The 18,805-nt window shown below is 37.5% G+C and overlaps 2 protein-coding genes across 8 annotated transcripts; one reads left to right on the top strand and one right to left on the bottom strand.

Moving 5' to 3' along the window:
• Positions 1–268: 268 nt before the first annotated feature.
• On the bottom strand, positions 269–12,737 carry LOC112295200 (uncharacterized). Of its 7 annotated transcripts, none has more exons than XM_090244252.1 (25): positions 12,414–12,685; positions 11,370–11,530; positions 9,647–9,966; positions 9,315–9,436; positions 8,882–9,003; positions 8,346–8,471; positions 7,632–7,869; positions 6,988–7,069; positions 6,704–6,852; positions 6,355–6,422; positions 6,030–6,191; positions 5,719–5,790; positions 5,472–5,576; positions 4,828–4,917; positions 4,384–4,459; positions 4,090–4,186; positions 3,779–3,845; positions 3,325–3,504; positions 2,929–3,051; positions 2,620–2,703; positions 2,191–2,375; positions 1,540–1,678; positions 1,240–1,299; positions 951–1,061; positions 269–783 (listed from the first exon to the last, which is right to left on the bottom strand). In XM_090244252.1, the coding sequence occupies exons 3-25, from the start codon at positions 9,955–9,957 to the stop codon at positions 670–672; spliced, it is 2,883 nt and encodes a 960-aa protein (XP_090100378.1). In that variant the 5' UTR covers positions 9,958–9,966; positions 11,370–11,530; positions 12,414–12,685; the 3' UTR covers positions 269–669. The 7 variants fall into 7 exon arrangements, with proteins under 7 accessions (XP_090100378.1, XP_090100379.1, XP_024402249.1 ...); XM_090244253.1 differs by lacking the exon at positions 12,414–12,685 and adding an exon at positions 11,971–12,133 and having other exon boundaries at positions 8,909–9,003; XM_024546481.3 differs by lacking the exon at positions 11,370–11,530 and having other exon boundaries at positions 12,414–12,737.
• Positions 12,738–13,754: 1,017 nt separating this feature from the next.
• Positions 13,755–15,007, top strand: LOC112295201 (uncharacterized). Its single transcript, XM_024546486.3, has 2 exons — positions 13,755–14,462; positions 14,799–15,007. Exon 1 carries the CDS (start codon positions 13,892–13,894, stop codon positions 14,420–14,422), a length of 531 nt encoding a protein of 176 aa, XP_024402254.1. The 5' UTR covers positions 13,755–13,891; the 3' UTR covers positions 14,423–14,462; positions 14,799–15,007.
• Positions 15,008–18,805: the final 3,798 nt, after the last annotated feature.

Genomic DNA, 18,805 nt, shown 5'->3' with positions numbered 1-18,805 from the left:
TGTGATATGATAGGAGGTGACCTCCAAGTGTTAGCAACAAAAGGCAATGTTGCAATGCATCCCAACATAGAGTTGCAACACAGCATAGAGCTACAATGCAGTTGGATTCCAAATTAATTCTATTTTATTTCTAAACAAAATGAGAACTTGGTGGTGCAATTTTGGGATTGTTTTTTAAGTCAAGTAATGTTGTTTTATTGGGTGTTTCCATTCACACCTAATATAATTAGAAATCACATCATGAACTACCAAATCGCCTACAAGAATGTTGCCAAGAACGGTTTTCAACCAGATACGTCATTGATTGCATGTCACGGAATACAAGTAGTAAAACTTGCGTTTGAATGTTTTGATGATCTAGTAACTGCTTCCTCGCACCACCTAGGCGATGGACAAATAGATCAAAGCGGCAACTTTGTCAAGAGGTGACACACCTGACAACCTCCGACAACTGGGCACAAAAAGATCATGTGCTGTACCCTTCAGACTCATTAATTGGAGTTCTGTTTACAATTCCAATGCGAAGCTTCTGAAAGAGCGGTGTTAGGACGTGGTGCTTTACACACGATGACCTGGCAAGTCTGAAAGTGACAGTGTTCCTGAATGCTCTTGCCTGCTGTGCTCGCTTGAAAGGAAGGGCTGTGAAGTGCCCGAAAATAAACAGAAATATTACATGTAATAACTTAAAGTGGTCCTTTTGCGCGTTCCACCCTCTCCATATTGCTCGTTCCATTGCTGAAGCTCCATCATGCTCCCAGCATCTGAAGCTACACTAGACCTTACCTGCAAAGACAGAAGATACAGACCAATAATGAAATCAAATATGCCCAACCTGGAAAATACTGTAGATTGCACAAAAGCAACTAGGACATAGATTACGCAGATTGCAGTGAAAGTCCATACTGATGTAGTCATACATGTTAGCATTCAATTCCAAAGATCACACATACCTTCTCCATAGCCTGACGCATGTCAGCCATGGTCAAGGGACGAATGTAAGGAGTGACTCCAGCTTCAACTTGAGGAGGATCAACGCCTGTTGCCTTGGCTCTCTCTTTATCCTGGTCACAATTCATAGGAAAACGTCAGAATGAAAAGCCATACATAAAAGACTCCCAAATATAAAACAAAATACCAGGACTCTGTATCACGTTGTAAAGCACTGGCCATTTGCACAAACAAATTGAGAACAACGCCTTGCCATCACCTCTAAATTGATTGTGGCACTGAAGAACTCACCTTCTTTTCTTGATCTAGTAATTCCCGTATCCTCCTGTATGCAGCAGTTGTACATAAACTCTGTACCAAAAATAAATTAGTTATTAGCACATCAACCCCTACGGAATAGTCTGCACAGACCATTATTCCTCGGCTCTCAAAATAGAAATCCTACGGCTTACATGAGCTTAGGGATTTCATCAACCTACTAATTATCTCCTGTGGAAGCATGTAAATGTCCTGCGAATGATTGGATTACACCAATGATAGGAAAAGCACTTGACTGATACGTCTGTATTCTGTTGAGATTGAAGAAAATACCTTCAAGTCACTGCCTGAGTATCCGTCAGTAGCAGCAGCCAACTCCTCTACACAGAAATCTGGTGCCAAATCTTCCTCTGCCAAGATAACCTTCATAATTTTGGCGCGTTGATCTGCATCTGGCAAATCTATCATTAACCTGCAAATGAAACAAAATTCAGATTCATCTAAGAGAAAAAAATCAAATACCATGTCTTCAAATGCAAGAGATACCAGTATAAAACGGGTACAACACAAATCATAAAACTCATTAAGTGATTCAGAAATAGCATTGTTTGTCCTCATGCACAAAAATCAGTGATATGCTACGTGGTCTACACCAAAGTTTTTTAGTAAAAATTGACACGTTAAGATGGCTAAAGTACGTGTCGGCACAGCGAACATTCCATATGTCAGAAGTGTAAATTATTAGAAATGAAGTGCGTGAGCATGATAATGTTAACACATGAAAAGAGGTTAAAGCCCAGCCTATTTAACAGAATATATGGTTTGATCAAGGCCACTTAACCATCAGCTTAAAACCAACAGCAACAGACAAGATAGTGACAAACTACATTGCGTCTCTCTCCAGCAGTACGAAGAAAAGCCTCTTGTGAAGATCACTTTCATATCATTTCCTCGTATCTCAATGAATAGTTACCGAGCAAATACCTGCGAGGAAACCTCCGGATAACAGCTTCATCAAGGTCAAATGGTCGATTGGTCGCTGCTAAAACGAGCACGCGCTCCCTTTCTCTGGTACGCAAACCATCCCAGCTAGCCATAAACTCGTTCTTCAACTTACGCATAGCCGAGTGTTCAGTATCTTTCCCACGCCGCCCAAGCATACTGTCCACCTACCCACATTAAGATGTTGAAATTAGCCGTCTTAAAAGCACATTGATTTTATACTACATTCACATATATGAAATAGTAACATAAATTAACCGGATAATTACAACTCATTAGATGGCTCCATCAGAACGACGATTACTCCAGCAACTTGGGACTTGGTTAGGAAGGCCAATGAAATTCAAATACACGGCAAACTCATATGATTCATAAATGCATACGAATTCCACGACTTCTACACAGCCATACCTCATCAATAAAAATTACACTAGGTGAAATCTTGCTAGCCAATGTAAAAACTGCTTTCACATACTTCTCAGCTTCTCCGAACCACTGCACGTAGAAATAGTTTTATCAGCAACATGCAGGAAGGTAAATCATAAAATTCTGTGGACGCAGGTAGAGACCACAAATGGGTTAAGAATCACAATCCATGCAAAGACTGATACTATGATACATGTGGAGCAACTGAAAATGTCTACATATATTATAATTTCATGAGTTGAACATTGACTACTCTTCAACATCGTAGCAACTTTCGAAAAAACCAAAAAGCACCTTGGAAGCAATGGTAGACATGGAAATGTTTATGAAGTTAGCCCCTGCTTCAGTTGCAACAGCCTTAGCTAACATAGTCTTCCCTGTACCTGGTGGTCCAAATAGCAAAAGGCCTCTGCATGGCTGCACAAACAGAGAAGAGATGTGCATTCAAAATAATAATAATATTAATACGCATCATAATCGTCAAAATAAATAAACGAATAAAAATCATCCAATAGCCTTCAACCAAGGTTCCACTATGTAAAAATTGACCAAAAAAGAATGGAGATGACCATGGTGGTGAAAGTAATCGATATTGTTCAGACATAGTTCTGAAAATTTAGCATTCAGGCTCAGAAGTAGTGTTATGCTCGTATCTGACGGAATTATTGTGCTTAAACAGCAGAATCTTACCTTCGTCAACTGGCCTTTGACAAAAAGCTCCGGGCGCTGCAACGGAAGCATTACCAACTCACGCAAGGTTTCTTTCACATTGTCCAGGGCACCAATATGATCGAATGTTACTCCAAGCTCATCAGGAGGGATGACTTCCGGCAAGAGCATCTTCTCAAACTCATTGTCAGTGACAACATCCTGATCCACATCCCAACGTCAATCCTACTTCTCTATACCTCAGGCGCAAAATGGTTGACCATATGATATCTCTCATCAGTATAAAGCAAGAGACACAACTTCAGATTGGAGAAAACAAAACCAGACACAGATACTACTACAGATTATTCAGTAAAGGAAAGGCCGAGCGGACTAAGCAGCAAACAATAAGCATTTTAAATTACACAGGTACTAAGAAGCTCACCATAACCTACAACACAGAAATATTAAAACTAACACATTTAAAGTGACATACCTTTAGACTCTTCTTCCGAGCAGGACTCCGCTGCACGGACTGCAGTTCTGTTAAGCTGTGCTGCAAACTGCAATAGAAAACAAAACTGAGAAATGCGATCCATCGCACAGATCGTACACAAACAAAACCACATGAAGAATATATCGAGAACAGATAAAAACCGTTAATAACTTGAAAAAATTCAATTTGCAACTCCTTCGTCACGTGGATCCTATTCCTCTTCTCTAAAAACAGAATCCGTTACTAAGCGAATGATGATAATAGCAGATATCCATAAAACCAGTCATAGCATATGAATCAGAAAAACACACCTTTGTGCATCAATGACAAGTTTATTATTACGAGAAACAAGCCCAGACTGCTTCTGTAAGTGGTGACTAATACCCCACCCCACAACCTTCTCCAACACTGCGGCCCCTCAGAAAAATAGCAACGAGTAAATACACTTGCAGAATTTTATTCAAGCTGCCAAAATTTCAAAACGAAATAAGGAGAATTGAAAGAACGAACCATGCAAACATAAATAAAAGCAATATTAGATTACCAAAAATTACAGTAAATTAAAATAAACCAAGGTCAGCAGGTAAAGGAATTAGCTAACATACTTTCTTTAGTGAGAATGTGAGTTCGAATATCAATGCTTTCAAGATCATCACATTCTACGTTTGAAGCTCCCATAACCTGCTCCAAAATTATGAACACCAATGCTTTAGCTTAAATGTCGTCAAATTCGATCTAAGCATAAAAGAAACATAAGACTTTAAAGTACCAGCACTACACTCAGTACACTCCAGCGTCAGTGCAGGCAACTGAAAAGACAACTAACACTTCTATGCCTTCAAACATGGATTGAACGCCAGGTTAATACGTGTTAAAACGAGGCTAATAAGGAAATGCATAATAATGTTTTTACTGCAGGTCGGCCAGAACTAACTGCAGGAACCAGCAGCAATTGCAGACTGCTTCAACGACTCTGACACTGAACTATATTAAAAGATCAGTTGAACTGATAGACCACCAAACCAGTAAGTCATGAATTGTGCTCAGACCATGCGAAGTTGCTGTCTGTTCGCTTCTGCTTTCAACTTCTCCGTATCAAGTTCTAACTGCCTATTCCAATCCGTCAATAAAGCTTCCTCCTGCACATGACACGACAAGAAGCTTAGAAATGATGTACACTAGGTGAAAAACATAAAAAGTCCCAACAACCCTGGAGGTGAAAACAGCTTAATAGCCGCACCAAAACAGCTCCAAAGTCATCAGGTGTTGTTCATCCAGTTTTGTTATGAACAAAAACCGCACAAAGCTAGAAAAAACTCAACGTCTTAAATTGAGTCACTTTTACAATCACTTGAACCGTAATATATCTGCACCGATCAAGGGCACTACATTGACCTATACTATTTCATCGTTACCTTCACGAACTGAAAATTCTATTGAATAGTTTGGGGAGATATAATATCCCTGATCACTATAGACAACAATTGTAATCGTAGCAACATGCTTAAACAAAAGGAAAATGATTCAACCTCCGGTAATTCATGACCAACTTAACATCCAAAACAGGTCAGAGTTGTCAATACTGACCTTGAATAATCATAATAACCCTGTTCTCTAACTCTCTCATTTATTTTCTAGAGTGAAAGTATGTGAAACATATAGTCAGAGGAGGTTCAGAGCTCTTTATTCTTACTTGAGGTTGCTGCAGATGAATCTTAGTGGGAAAAAGCTTTACAAGCAGTTTTGAAGCCTTTGAACCGTCACCTTTATGGTCCTCCATGCGGGAAGCCAAATGATCCTGCTATGAAGAGTAGAGATTGGTTAATAAAGAGCGTCTGGTGGAATACTGACATATCCAAAAACATAACTGCCAATAGCTTTTGATAAAAGAAAGCCAACATCATCGTCATTGATAGAGTTCTAAAATAAACAAAACTTACCAAAAAGGAGAGATCCAAAAGGGCAGTCACATTATTCCCAACTTTTGTGAAAGTTGAAGAACTCGCACTACCCTGCAGAACCTCGATGTCAGCTCACATATTACCATCAAAACCGTATTCAAAATGAAAAGGGAAAATCAAACAAAAAACAAAACTTTTGGACACACACCGAGAGAGAATGAGAGCAGGATGTGTGAGTACACTTGTAGATTACAATACAATCATTCAGAGAAAATTATCAAACTTAATAACCTCCATTAAATTACAATGATAACTATATCAAATATGTGAAGGAAGTCAATTTTGCGCACCTTCTCCTTTTGTTGATCACTTGTATGTGACCCAATGACCACCAACCGTAAATCTTTTAAAGTTTCAAGTTTAATATATCGCTCAAAGTTTCCCATAATAGACTTCTCAACATTTCGTATAAATAGGATCAGCGGTTCCTTCTGAGATTCTGTCTTCAGAACCTGTATCAATTTCAAGGTCATCACAATCCTCCCCTCCAAAGTGACGAATTTGCAAGAGGATGTACATTAATGTGCGCTGATAATCTACTTCTGAAATAGAGACGTGGTAAAAATTTGACGAAGGATGCAATACATTAATCTTTCCTTTCTCAAAAGCACTTACATCAAAAAGAGACTCCAATATTAACTTGTCAACATCTTCTCCAGGAGGCTCCAACCTAAGCTCCGACACTGCACGAGAGATGCGTTGCCAGCTGTCAAGCAGTCACCACTGAAATCTCTGAGAACAGCATTAAAATGCTGCCTCCTACACTCAAGCTCCTCACCTTAGCACGAATCACCACAAATTAGGTCGGTGAAACTTCCAAGATTTACTCAAACCCTTCAGGCTTCGCTACAATTTGCAAAAGCAGTAGCATTTTAAATTACATGTACAACCCCTCCATCCTAAATAAAATAACACATAATCTGCTGAACACATAAAACATAAATATGAATCAAATCGTACATACCATTGCAAAAATATCCATGGCCATCTTCACATAGATCAACCAAATTATTGCCACCGTACACAGCCTTGTCAAACCGTACCCCAACTTTGTTGGGATTGTCTTCCAGCACCAAGAGAACCCGACCTTTCAATCCAATTGAAGGTCCCCTACTGCAAGAACAAACAAGTATCACTGTACGCACATTTTCCACATAAGAGATAATTATTGCTCATTTTAACATAAAATTTGCTCAGCATCACACCACACAAGTTTCTTTATAATCATGAACAAAGCATGGGTCTTACCCAGACGTGGGAGTATGGCTAATCAGAGCAAGACCTCCAGACAAACCTGAACTCGAAGCTCCAATATACTTCACTCGATCACCTGCGTATAGGCCAAAACTTGTCAAAATTGCGATTTCATAAAATACGGTCGATTTCATGAGACAGAAGATGATGTAAAATAGTACCATTTGTGAAATATGATCACTGTCTTGGAAATTCATAAATTAAATGCATTCGCATAGTAGGAATCAAAGTTAACGTAAGAATAAAACAGAAAACAACTTTCGAAACGCACACACCCAAAAAAGTAAATAAATAAAACAGAACAAAAAAAAAACGAAAAAGCAAAAAAGCAAAAAAATAAAAATAAAAAAGAAAGAAAGAAAGAAAGAAAGAAAGAAGAAGTAGAGAACCGATAACGAAGATAAGACGAAAAGAGAAGCATTTTTTACAATAGAAACATAACACAGTTGAATACCAAAAAAGTCTATACTTCCAACGAACCGACTAACTGGCTAAACCAATCCCCTGACCGCATACAAATCTTCGGCAACTTAATGTGGTCAGCAAAGTAAAATTAATAATATTCACTAATATAGCTACCAACTAGTCAACCCTCCAAAATGGTATTCAATATCACTTGCCTCACTTTGTGAACTTACCCTTCTTAAGCGACCGACGAGACTCAACAGAGGTAGCCGAAGCGGCAGCAGCGGCTGCTACAGCATTCGCTAGAGTCTTTGCATCCACGTTAGGGTCTCCCTTAGTTTTCGTACGTAACTGGACCAATGGTCCTAAACCACTACCCTCAGATCCAGTAGACGGTGTTGCCCTCACGATTTCGGAAGAGGTTTCTGATGACCTTGCATCATATATTGCGGGTCGAGTATGCGCACTAGTCTGCGCACAACATAAAACAGAAAGTTCACATTAGGCACTTATAGCTCGTATTCAGACACTTGATTACCCTTAGAAAAAAAACATACTCTATCTGCAATGATCCAGGAGGGCGAAGTAATTCATTTTGCTTCTATATTAGAACGACAAGATACCCTGAGGCTCAAAAATAATTGCACACTCAAGTAACCGTAGCTAAATCTCTGGAACCAGTAGCTAAATCTCTGGAACTAAGTGCTTGCAAATATATGCTTTGATAAGCATTGATGATAAAAAACTAAATTAAATTAAATTAAATTAAATGTACAAAGTCTTTTCATGTCCTTGAGGGGCATATAAAAAACTGAATTTTCACGATATCAAAGTTGCCAGTAACATGTACAAATTAATCCATTCATAAAACTCTAGACTGACATACAGTTCTTATTTCAGAAGTAACAGACGGATTAAAGACTCTAAAATACTCAAGGATTACATACCGCATCTTTAGCATCGCCATTTACACCGTCCAATACTTGTATTGTAGGGGCATCCGTAGAATGCTGATTTGCAGCTGTGGAAGCGTCGGTTACCCACTCCACAACAGAAGAGACTGCTTCACTTGCCTTCAATCATCAAAATCTGTGTTAATCTGAAGTCCCAACGCTGAAAAAACACTGGTTGCATTCTCATAGCCTCAAATATTATGTTTATTTAGAGCAAAACACCCATTGAGTACTGAGTGTCGACCAACAACTCTAATGTTTTCTCCAGAGAATCAATGAAAGTAAAAACTTCATGACTTTTACTGATCCCTCGATTCCATACACCAAGAGTTCAATTGACGCTGTACATAGCAAGATTGTGTAAAAATTTCTATAGATCAGGCTAATTTATTCTCAGAGGATATTTAGAAAACAAGTCTACAAAAACAATACACGCCCAAACCCCTCTACTCTTCTAATAGTGTTCCCCTCTGCTATGATTTTCTTGGAGTCAGATGGACAGTGTGGAGAGTTTGTAATGGTGTGCTTACACAGGGAACAGAGGGAGAAGAGTGCACCTCCAAGAAAATCCGTGTGCTGTCAAATACAAGAAGATTGACTTGCAAATGCTGTGCTAAACCCTTTATCAACGTCTCCTGGTAAATCTCAGAACCTGCAATTGTGACAAATTCGAATGAAACATTTTTTTTTTTTTGTCATTCAATTAAATTAAAACTCACTGTTGATAAGTTTCATTCAGAACAAACACGGATTTATTAGACGGCCGGATCATAGATATGACTACTTCAACCCCTAGTAAGTCTCCTGTTGATCTTATTATTATGAATGCAGATCAAAATTCTTCATCAACGCAAACGACTACAAAGTTTTCCCATGTGCTATTGTATTGAAGTTATAATTGGTTTGAAGCTTTATGACAATTAAAAAATCGCACATCAATAAAAAAAAATTAAAAAATCTTACCGAGAGGACCACTTAACAAGATGCGTGGGCTCACACTCCCCAATTCATTTAGGTGTTTACAGAATTCCGGCCTCTTTAGAAAGACATACATGGAATCCAGTAATGCAGCTTTTGTGCTCTCACTGCATCCATCCAGCAAGTTGAGTTATTCAGTATCGTTGGATACTGAAAGTTCAAGAGAAGTCAAGCTTCTTCAACTAACCAGTGCAAGCCACTGGCACAAACTAATACTACATAGTCCAACAGCCAAAGATCTCAAGACCTGAACAGATCGCTAAGTTTCTGTGGGGAATAGACAACCCTTACAAAAAGAAAAAGGAAAGACTACTCACTTTAGAAAATACGGAAAGTTGTCAAGGGAAACATCGATGTCCTTCCATTCCAATAAGCAGTGTCGTACAGCATTCCTGTAAGCCTGTTCATCCTTTGGTTTACTGGACGACCTCTTCGATTTATCAGATTTGTATCGATAACGATGCTCCCGTGACTCCTTCTTCCTCTTGGACTTTAAAGCGGTAAAGGCAGCACCGAATGCATATGGAAATGCACTGGCTGTAACTGCTGCCGCTGTTCCAGCTGCGACACCAGCAGATATGGCCAGTGCCACCCACAAGGCACGGTCGTAAATATTACTCCCCTCCATGCTTCAGTCCTGCAAACACTAAACACTGATTTAATCAAGTATAGCTACCATTCGTGACCAATGAGAGCAGAGTACAAGATAAGTGCATTGGATGTTGCCAAAAAGTGATCCCAATAAGACGTAAAAATGAAGATGGAAAAGGTGGGGTACAGTCATCTTAATACACAGACTGAGAAGTAACAAAAGGCTTGAAAATTACAACTTTCAAAGTTGACATGTATGATTACGAATGTCATGAGTTGCATACAATCTTGTCAAATAGCACGAAACTCCTCAAGAAAAGAAACAAGATTTTTGACACCTAAAAGAAACGAGAATCGATCCATTGGATAAACAAAACGGTGCTCCAACAGAGAGAACAGGAAATTTCATTCCACTGAACAACTGCCCAAATGGAAACAGGTCTTACTGAAATAAAAAGCAAGTATACAGATCATCGAAACTCACGGTGCAAGGTGCCTTTATCAATTAATGAAGTTGAAAGCCATCAGTGGAGCAACTAAACGTGGATAAATACAACCGTCCGAAGGCTTATCTTAACATATCACAAAAATTAGAAAATATGTCCGGCAATCCGGCGGAAGAAGCAAGCAGGAAAACTAGCATCCCCCTAAATTTTGTGAAGTTTAGACAGATAGATTTGAAAAACTAACCGCGCCGCTAAAGGGTAAAAGATAAAATAGAAAGATAATGGTCACAATTCGCTGTAAGGAAACAAGACAAAGACGTGGATAATTTGTAACTGAAACTGCCTTCACACCTCACATGTCACACTCAATTCCAACAGAAAGATCTCAACGATAGGTCCACACTCAGGCAATACAAGCTTCTGAATAGATCGTTAAGTTGTAATTAGAGCCAAACCTACCAACTTCTAAGAATAGGCAGCCGATTCATGATCCTACTTCATTCTGTGCACAACTCTGTCTTCAAATCAGAAAAGAATAACAAATATTCAAATTCCGCAAGGTCCACACAGAACAGACGACCAGCTAATTTAGTAAGGACATTGCACCGAGTAACAATTTCCAGCACCACCACTAAAATCTATAAACTTTCAGAAGTCATTCAACGGTCACAGAAAGAATTATAAAAGTTATACGGTCCTCGCAATAGCTACTACCTTATCCTTCAACAAATTAAATGAAGTGACAAAGAATGAATTTCATAGAAAGATCATTAAGCCGGTATTTTCCTCACACGCCCAGTCTCAAATGACTAGCAAACAACAGTACCGTTAACGCATTAGACAGCACAAATACAGAGGATTCCTGAATAAACAAAATTGATCACTACAACAGCCTCCAGTAGACTCACTAAGAATCATATGCAGCAAACTGTTCCATAAACTTTCACTTTAAAACTTATTTTCAGAGAGAAGATCAATCACTACACTCTAGTGTAGTACTCACCCACGTTACAAACGCATAAACTCGTGATAGAAACCCTAGACCTTCAATTGTGCCGAGAAACCGATTCTCGACTATATTCTTCCACTCTCGAATCTTATCTCCTTTCTCTCTCGCTCAAGATTTCTTGGCTATGCCTTCGGGCACGTAACTAATTGAGAATTCTGAACAGACAACATCATGAAATCATTGCAGCACGTTTCCACCATATAGGGAAGGGTTTTCAGCTATCACTGCAATCCCAGATACTACAACTACATTGTTGGCTGAAAAAGGATTTGTTCCTATTGAGAAGAATTGCAAGAATGCCATCAGAGCATAAGAATGAAGGAGATAGAGACTAGGAAGGGTGATGGATTCAGATGGAGAAATAAGAGATGAGGAACAGCTTTACACTCAGGTCTCAGTCTCTCAGGTCTCTACGATTCTTAAGTTGGCATGCTCTCCGGCCCCCTCGTTCTTGGCGTCATTCGTCACTCTCACGTGCCCCATACCCCTCAGACTATTGCACAGTGGAAGTTTTCTATTACTACACGGTGACAATACCATTCCCAGTTTATATACAAACAACAACACCACCACAGCTCAAATTCATAACACTGACCTATAAATCGATGCAAATATCACGACATCATCCAAAGCCCTCCAGAGAAAAGAGGTAGATCAATGGAGGAAGCAGCGACGTAGCAACAGGGAGCCTTCCCAAGACACCACAATGATGTCCACTGAACCAATCCACTGCTCCAAAGTGCGACCGTAACAAAACCCTAACACTAACAAAACACCACCACTTAATGCTCCACGTTAAGACAAGCCCGAAGCCCAATCACCTACCCTACCATTTTAATTTTGACTATCACTGCACCAAACCGCCGGTACAATACTCTAACGTCCCTACCGAGCTACCAAATTCCCAGACCAACGACCGCTACGAGCAAAAAAATCTACAACACAAGGTTTTCCAACCACCGCCAAACAAAAAAAATTTAAAAAATAAAATAAAATGCCAGCCAGCCAGCCTCAATTGTGTTAAAACACCTAATTCACCTCGCTTCATGAACAGAATCGCGCCGACAGAGCAAGTCCTCTACCGCGCTACATACGCGATGATTCGCCCATTCACTCCCCCCGTTCCGGCTTCACTACAGCCAAATCAGTGCTTCCGTAGTGCATCAGCGGTCCGCGAGTGTTGCAGGACACATTCAAAGCAGCATCCACAAGGGCAGCAACTCTTCCCCCTCCCCCTCCTGAGGCTTCGGAGTGAGGCAGGCACAGCACAGCACTGTCCAAGACGACGAATATGGTGGTGTGGACCTGTGAGGCTGTCTGTCTGTCTTTCTGTGTGTGCGACTGACTGCATCGCATCACACTGATGTTGTATGATCGATGCTGCTGCTGCTGCTGCTGCAGGTGCCGGTAAGACCCCCCCCCCCTCACGACGGTGACGGCTACGGCAATTAACATGGCCACGAGACGGCGACGGCGACGGTGGGTGTGAGCGGGGATGGGGCACCTTCCGCCATCCAAATCCTTGTCACCACAGGGAACCTATATCCGCTCCAGTGGATCGGTCATCGTGTGACACGTGTAGAAAATGTTGTCCTAGTCCAGCTCGATAGTTGACGTCACCCCTGCTGAGGTAAGGTTCGACTCTTTTTCCTGCCTAACAAGTCATTTTCTTGAACATACTAATTTGTCTATTTTTTCTTTCTTCGCAAAGTAAGAAATTGTCTGAATATCTATCTTCACGTGTTTTTCATATTTTTTAATTTTTTTTATTAATTTTTTATATTTGTAAAAATCTTAGATGGGGAAGAGGATAAAAGAAACAAACAGTACTATTAGGGGAATGTTAAATAGACCATGGTTTTTACTAAATTGACATACCCATGATGAAGAATGAGGAAAATGGTTGGTTTTCATTGTTTTTGGATCTAATAGTGGAAAAATGAAGCTAGTGGTTATTTTGTTATATATATATATATATATATATATTTATATATTTATAAATCTTTTTCATGATAAGTAAGCCAATTTAATAAAAGCTTGGATCTATTTGACATTCCCCTAATATTATGGACTTCAATTATGGGTGCAATTGTAATTCAAGGGAATAAACACAAAAAAACCTTTAAGATATGAAATTATGCAAGGGTTGAAAAAGCACATTACATATCATCAAAACAACGTAGTTGATTAATATAACACAAGATGGATATAAACTTCTAATGTTTTATATACACCGACATTATGAGGGAGGATTGATGTTTTGCGAAATATCAAAGAAGCTACGTAAGCCAAAATAGACGAATAAATTTCATCCAATCCACCTAACATTCATCCAACATGGGCACGGGGATGCACTTGGGGCTGGGCCTCCTCGTCGAGCGTGGGCGAGGATGTGCAAACGGTGGTGCAGAATCCGATTTAGGGCTTCGCGAGAGAGAGAGAGAGAGAGAGAGAGAGAGATTCATTCACTTCGTGGTGTGTGTGGGGTCTGATTGCATTGCAGTGTCGTGTTTGTGATGGAATCTCGCACAGCAAATTTGGTGCTCCGCCTTTTGCAGCGCCATCTCCCCGTCCCTTGGCCTGCCGTCAAGCAAAGCCAGCTTCCTGGTCTGCTCCCTCGCGTCCCTCTCTCTTTTGATGCGCCTCGGAAGGGTATGGTAGCGGCGGGGAAGAGGTTCTTGGATTCTTCTCCGGCATCGCAGTGGGAGTCCGGGGTGTCTTTTCCGAACTTGGTGAGAAACAGCTACGGGATATTTTTCAAACAACCCGATTCGCCGTTTCTGTCGTTCGATCGGGCGAGTGATGCTGCCAGGGTTCGGGCACAGGATGCGACAAAGCTCTCTATAGATCGAGGTTCGGATGCTGAGCCTTCGAAACCTTCGTGGGATTTTGAATTAGGGCTACGGTTGAAATCAGGTATGTACATGCCCACGCAGCACGAGGAGGGAGAGGGCTGGGAAGCTAGTAGTGTGAAGCGCAAGAGGAAGAAGAAGATGAATAAACACAAGCAGAGGAAGTTGAGAAGGAGGGACCGGCATCGTAATTAGGTTGGCGCGTTGATCATGAGCTTGCGACATGTGATTGCAGGTTCAAAGTTGCTTCCTGGTAATGTGTAATTTGAATTAGACCGGAGAAGCAGTCATCGAGTGCCTCGTTTTGAAGCAGTCAGCATGTGGAGACAGGGTGCTACAGAATCTAGAATCTCTCCTCTACACGTTGTTTCCTATGCTACTCTCGATCATTTTAGGTGTAAGTTTGTGTAGCTTCAGCAGATGCTTAATTCTGTACATGGCACAGCTCTTAGTGGGTTGAGATTTTACTGGGTCATCATCACGGCTTAACAAATCAAACCTTGTCTTCAGCTGGGACTCCCAGCAGTTTTGTTCAAGACGTTGTGGATTAAATCAATGCCATGCCTTTCAGATTTGGACGAGTGATCACTGGACAGAAATTGCTGAACCAGCTTCGAAGCGTGCTCGTGGTACCCCTTCAATTCTTGAAGTAGGCTGCCACCACTTTTGCATAGTGGTTGAGCCAAAGTAGAGACCTCTTTCTTGTGTTTTTCTCTTCATGATCATGAGCTGATCTGTTCACCTAATCTATGGAAGAGGCTGTAAGGTCGAATTCTATTATCTCTCTTCTGATGCCCTACATCTTGATGCTTTTTGTATGTAAATTGTACAACACCTTGTTGCCCTTGTAGAGTGTACAAATTCAGATACTAGACCATGTAGAACTTTTGCTGTGCTACATCATTGTTGATGGCATTAAGGTGAGTGCCATTTAACCAGGTTCCAGTTTTGTTGTGGTGATATACCCAATCTTCAAACTTTCCACAGATTTTAAGATACATTCTAAGGGCAAGTTTAGTCTTTATCTTTGTGGACGATGGAATAAGTAAAGTAGCAATAAGTTTTGTGAGAGGTGAAAGAAGATTTGAAGTCTGACGTTGCCAAGACTTTGTAATTTAAGCTGTGACAATTTTAATTTTGATGTGAGGTTCACTTGCACTAGCAATTGAGCACACAACATTCTTAATGTAATTTTTTTGTTTTCAAAGGTCTTCCAATTGTCTCCATGTTAACTTCTAGGGTAAATTTTTATTGGTAAGGACACTAACAATGCAAATAAAATATACAGATTGAAGTAAGAATTATTTTGCAAATCGAATTTGGAAGATTTTTAAAATTTTTCATATAAGTTAGTTTTGAGAAAGTATATTTTAATGTAAAAATTAATTATAAATAGAAAACATATGATATAATCTAAAAATTGAATAGAAAGCATAGTGTTGAAATAGCATATTTTTAATATGAAAATTTATAATATAATTTAATCTAAAAATTATTACATAACCTAATTAATATTTTATAAATTATACTTGTAATATATGATTTTAATAGGATTTTAGGATATACATTGTAGTAAAAGTTATGTATTCATTTCCACTACCTTTTGGATGAATGATTTTAATACACCTTGTATACTTTTAACATGTATTGCATTGTTAATATCTCTTGATTGATTCTTTATGTAAAAAAAAATTTGCTCTCTAAATATGCACAAATTTCTTCATGTATATACAATCTATGTTGAGTGCATCCATGCTTGTAATACTTTATTTGCCTAGACCACCTCTACTTGTTCTTTATTCATCTAGTAATGGTTGAAAATTGCAATAGAAATAGAATAATTAAATATTCATAAAAAAGTCTCAAATTTAAATATAATAATATTTTAAATATATATTATTGATGTCTAATTTAATTACGAAACCATAATTATATTATAAAGATTATTTATAAAAAAAAAATTATAAAAATGTAGGTATAAATATTTTAATTCAATTTTAATTCAACATATAATATGTTAAAGTATTTAAAATATTAAGAATTTTAATAATATATTTTTTAACAATTAATAACTAATTTTTATCTTATAGACTTACTTAAGTGCCTCTTTCACATATTACTTTTAAAATTAAAAATATTATTGTTGTCTTATTTTGCATGAAGTAAATGCTATTATTTCTTTAATTAAAGAATTATTTTAGAAATATCTTTATTACTAATTACAAAAAAAAAAAAAAAAAAATCCAACTACTTTTAAACAAAATTACAAAGATTTCTATTTAGGTCTAAGAATTTAAAAAATACAAGAGAATATAAAAATCTCAAAAAATTCCAAATGATTTTATGAATATAATAAAACCACATAATAACATTTTTTTTTTAAAATTTTTTATGTTAATTCTAATTGTTAAAAAAATTATACTCAATGAGGTTTTAATAAAAATATCACATTTCTTGTATTAATTATATGAAGGATCTTCATTCTTAAACATTAAACAAAATCCTTTACTTTACTGAAAAGATTCTCGCTATTTCTTGAGAAAAAAAAAAAAAAAAATTGAAATGTTTTTGTTCCTTGTATTTATTAGGTTTACAGTTGATGGTGGTGGCATTGGGTATAGGCTATGTGAACTTCTTTTCTTTTGTTGTGAGGTCGTTGGAAGATTTGTATTAATCTTTGGTGAGAGGTAGAGTTTTGAGAGAGACTCCCTTTGAATTGATATAATGTTGATTAACTTCTAATATAAATGGAGGTGTTTTTACTAGTGTAGGATTTTAAATTTTTTATGTTGTATAATTAGGGATTTATGAATCATGAAGTGAGTGCAAAGCACAAGTAAATGGATTCAAAGGAGCTTAATTAAATAGTTTATGAGTTTTAGATTTTGCAAAAAAATATTTAAAAGAATGCATAAAAATTAGAATTTATGTAGAGTTGAATATAAAAAATATGCCTATTGCTTCATGCATATAATAATATGCAAAGGTTTCTAATGGTTTGATTAAAATGTTGTCTCATTGCTTTGACATAGGCACATAGTCAACTACTATGTCTCTTCTTAGACTTTTCTTTCTAATAAAATAAAAAAATCTTCATATATATTTATTTTTAGAATATAATATTAGATTATCTATTAATTTGATATAATATTGATTATTGCTAAAGATGACAGATGGATTAGAATTACAAATTTTTAATTCTTGTAATACTTTTTTGTAAGTATATTACATCTTTTACAGCTTCTGAAAGCACCTAGTATTTGACTTTAGTAGTGCTTAATGCAACCATTATTTGTCTCTTGTTTAATCATTCAATTGAAGCCTCTTCTATCCTATGCATAAGACCAAAGATTGATCATATAGTATTTAGATCTCTTTTGTAATTCGCATTTACATAGCTTATGAAAGTAAGATTGTTTTCTTGTAAGAAAAATATGCCAATATTGGTAATACCTTTGATATAACACAATACTTATTTTATGATAGTCATATGCTATTTCTATGGATTTTGTATGTATTTGCTTAAGATATTAATTACAAAAGTAATATTGGGTCATGAGATCATAGAAGCATACAGAAATCTACTTATTAGTGATTCATAATATAGGGCTTAAATCAACCTACATACTTTCTCTTAGTACGTTGTGGTTTGGAAACTAAATAGTATGTGAAACGGAATTGGACTATTTCAAAAATTTAAGATCCTTCTAATTGATAGCAACATAAATTCCATGACAATGTAAAACTAAATAGGAAGATGCAAAACCAAACTTTATTAAAAAAAAAAAAAAAGGTCCAAAGCCATACATGACCATATATCCAAATAGCCATGGCTGGTCCTATTTATATATTTTTTTTTCTTGGAACTTTTTAGAATGTTCTATGGTAGGACCTACTTAAATAATCATCCTAAATTCTTTTTAGAATGTTCTATGATGGATCCTACATAATCCACTAAGTTAACTCCAATTCTAGAAACTTCTATAAACTTCTCAAACATGGCTCCAACTATCTATACCCCATTAACAATACAAATATCTTATCTATATCCCATTATAATTAATCCTCCTATACTAAGGCAAAATATCTTCTTTTTGTTCTCAATGATATTTCTAAATTCTTTCTTAAGAATGGATGAAGTTTTGTGCACGTTCCCACGTTGTATTCTAGATGGGATAACCTTTCTAGAGGACTTTATACTGAAGTTGTGAATGTCCACTGCCATAGCAAAATTAACAATACTCAAAAATACTATCTACTTTATACTCTTGTTGGTCATCAATTACAATTAGTGGTAGTGGTGGTTGATGTTGATCTAAAAGTGCCTTGACTTAGTATGAAATTTCTTAAATTCTAAAATATGAAAGACCAAATGGATCCAAATATGTGGCAAAAGCTCGAGGCAGTATGCAACATCAAAAATCACTATAGAAATATGGAAAGATCTAAGCCACTAAAGTATCAGTTTACAAATTAGAATTGATATAGCAAGTGGAAAATTGGCATTAAAGAGTACTACTTGATCACCCTCTCAGAAGGTCTTGTATTGCCAATGGTTATCTATATATTGCTTCTCTT

The sequence above is a fragment of the Physcomitrium patens genome, chromosome 18 (assembly GCF_059467195.1).
Source record: "Physcomitrium patens ecotype Gransden chromosome 18, ASM5946719v1, whole genome shotgun sequence".
Lineage (NCBI taxonomy): Eukaryota > Viridiplantae > Streptophyta > Bryopsida > Funariales > Funariaceae > Physcomitrium > Physcomitrium patens.
Note: the sequence above shows the minus strand (reverse complement) of the source record. Positions and strands in the feature narration are given on the sequence as shown.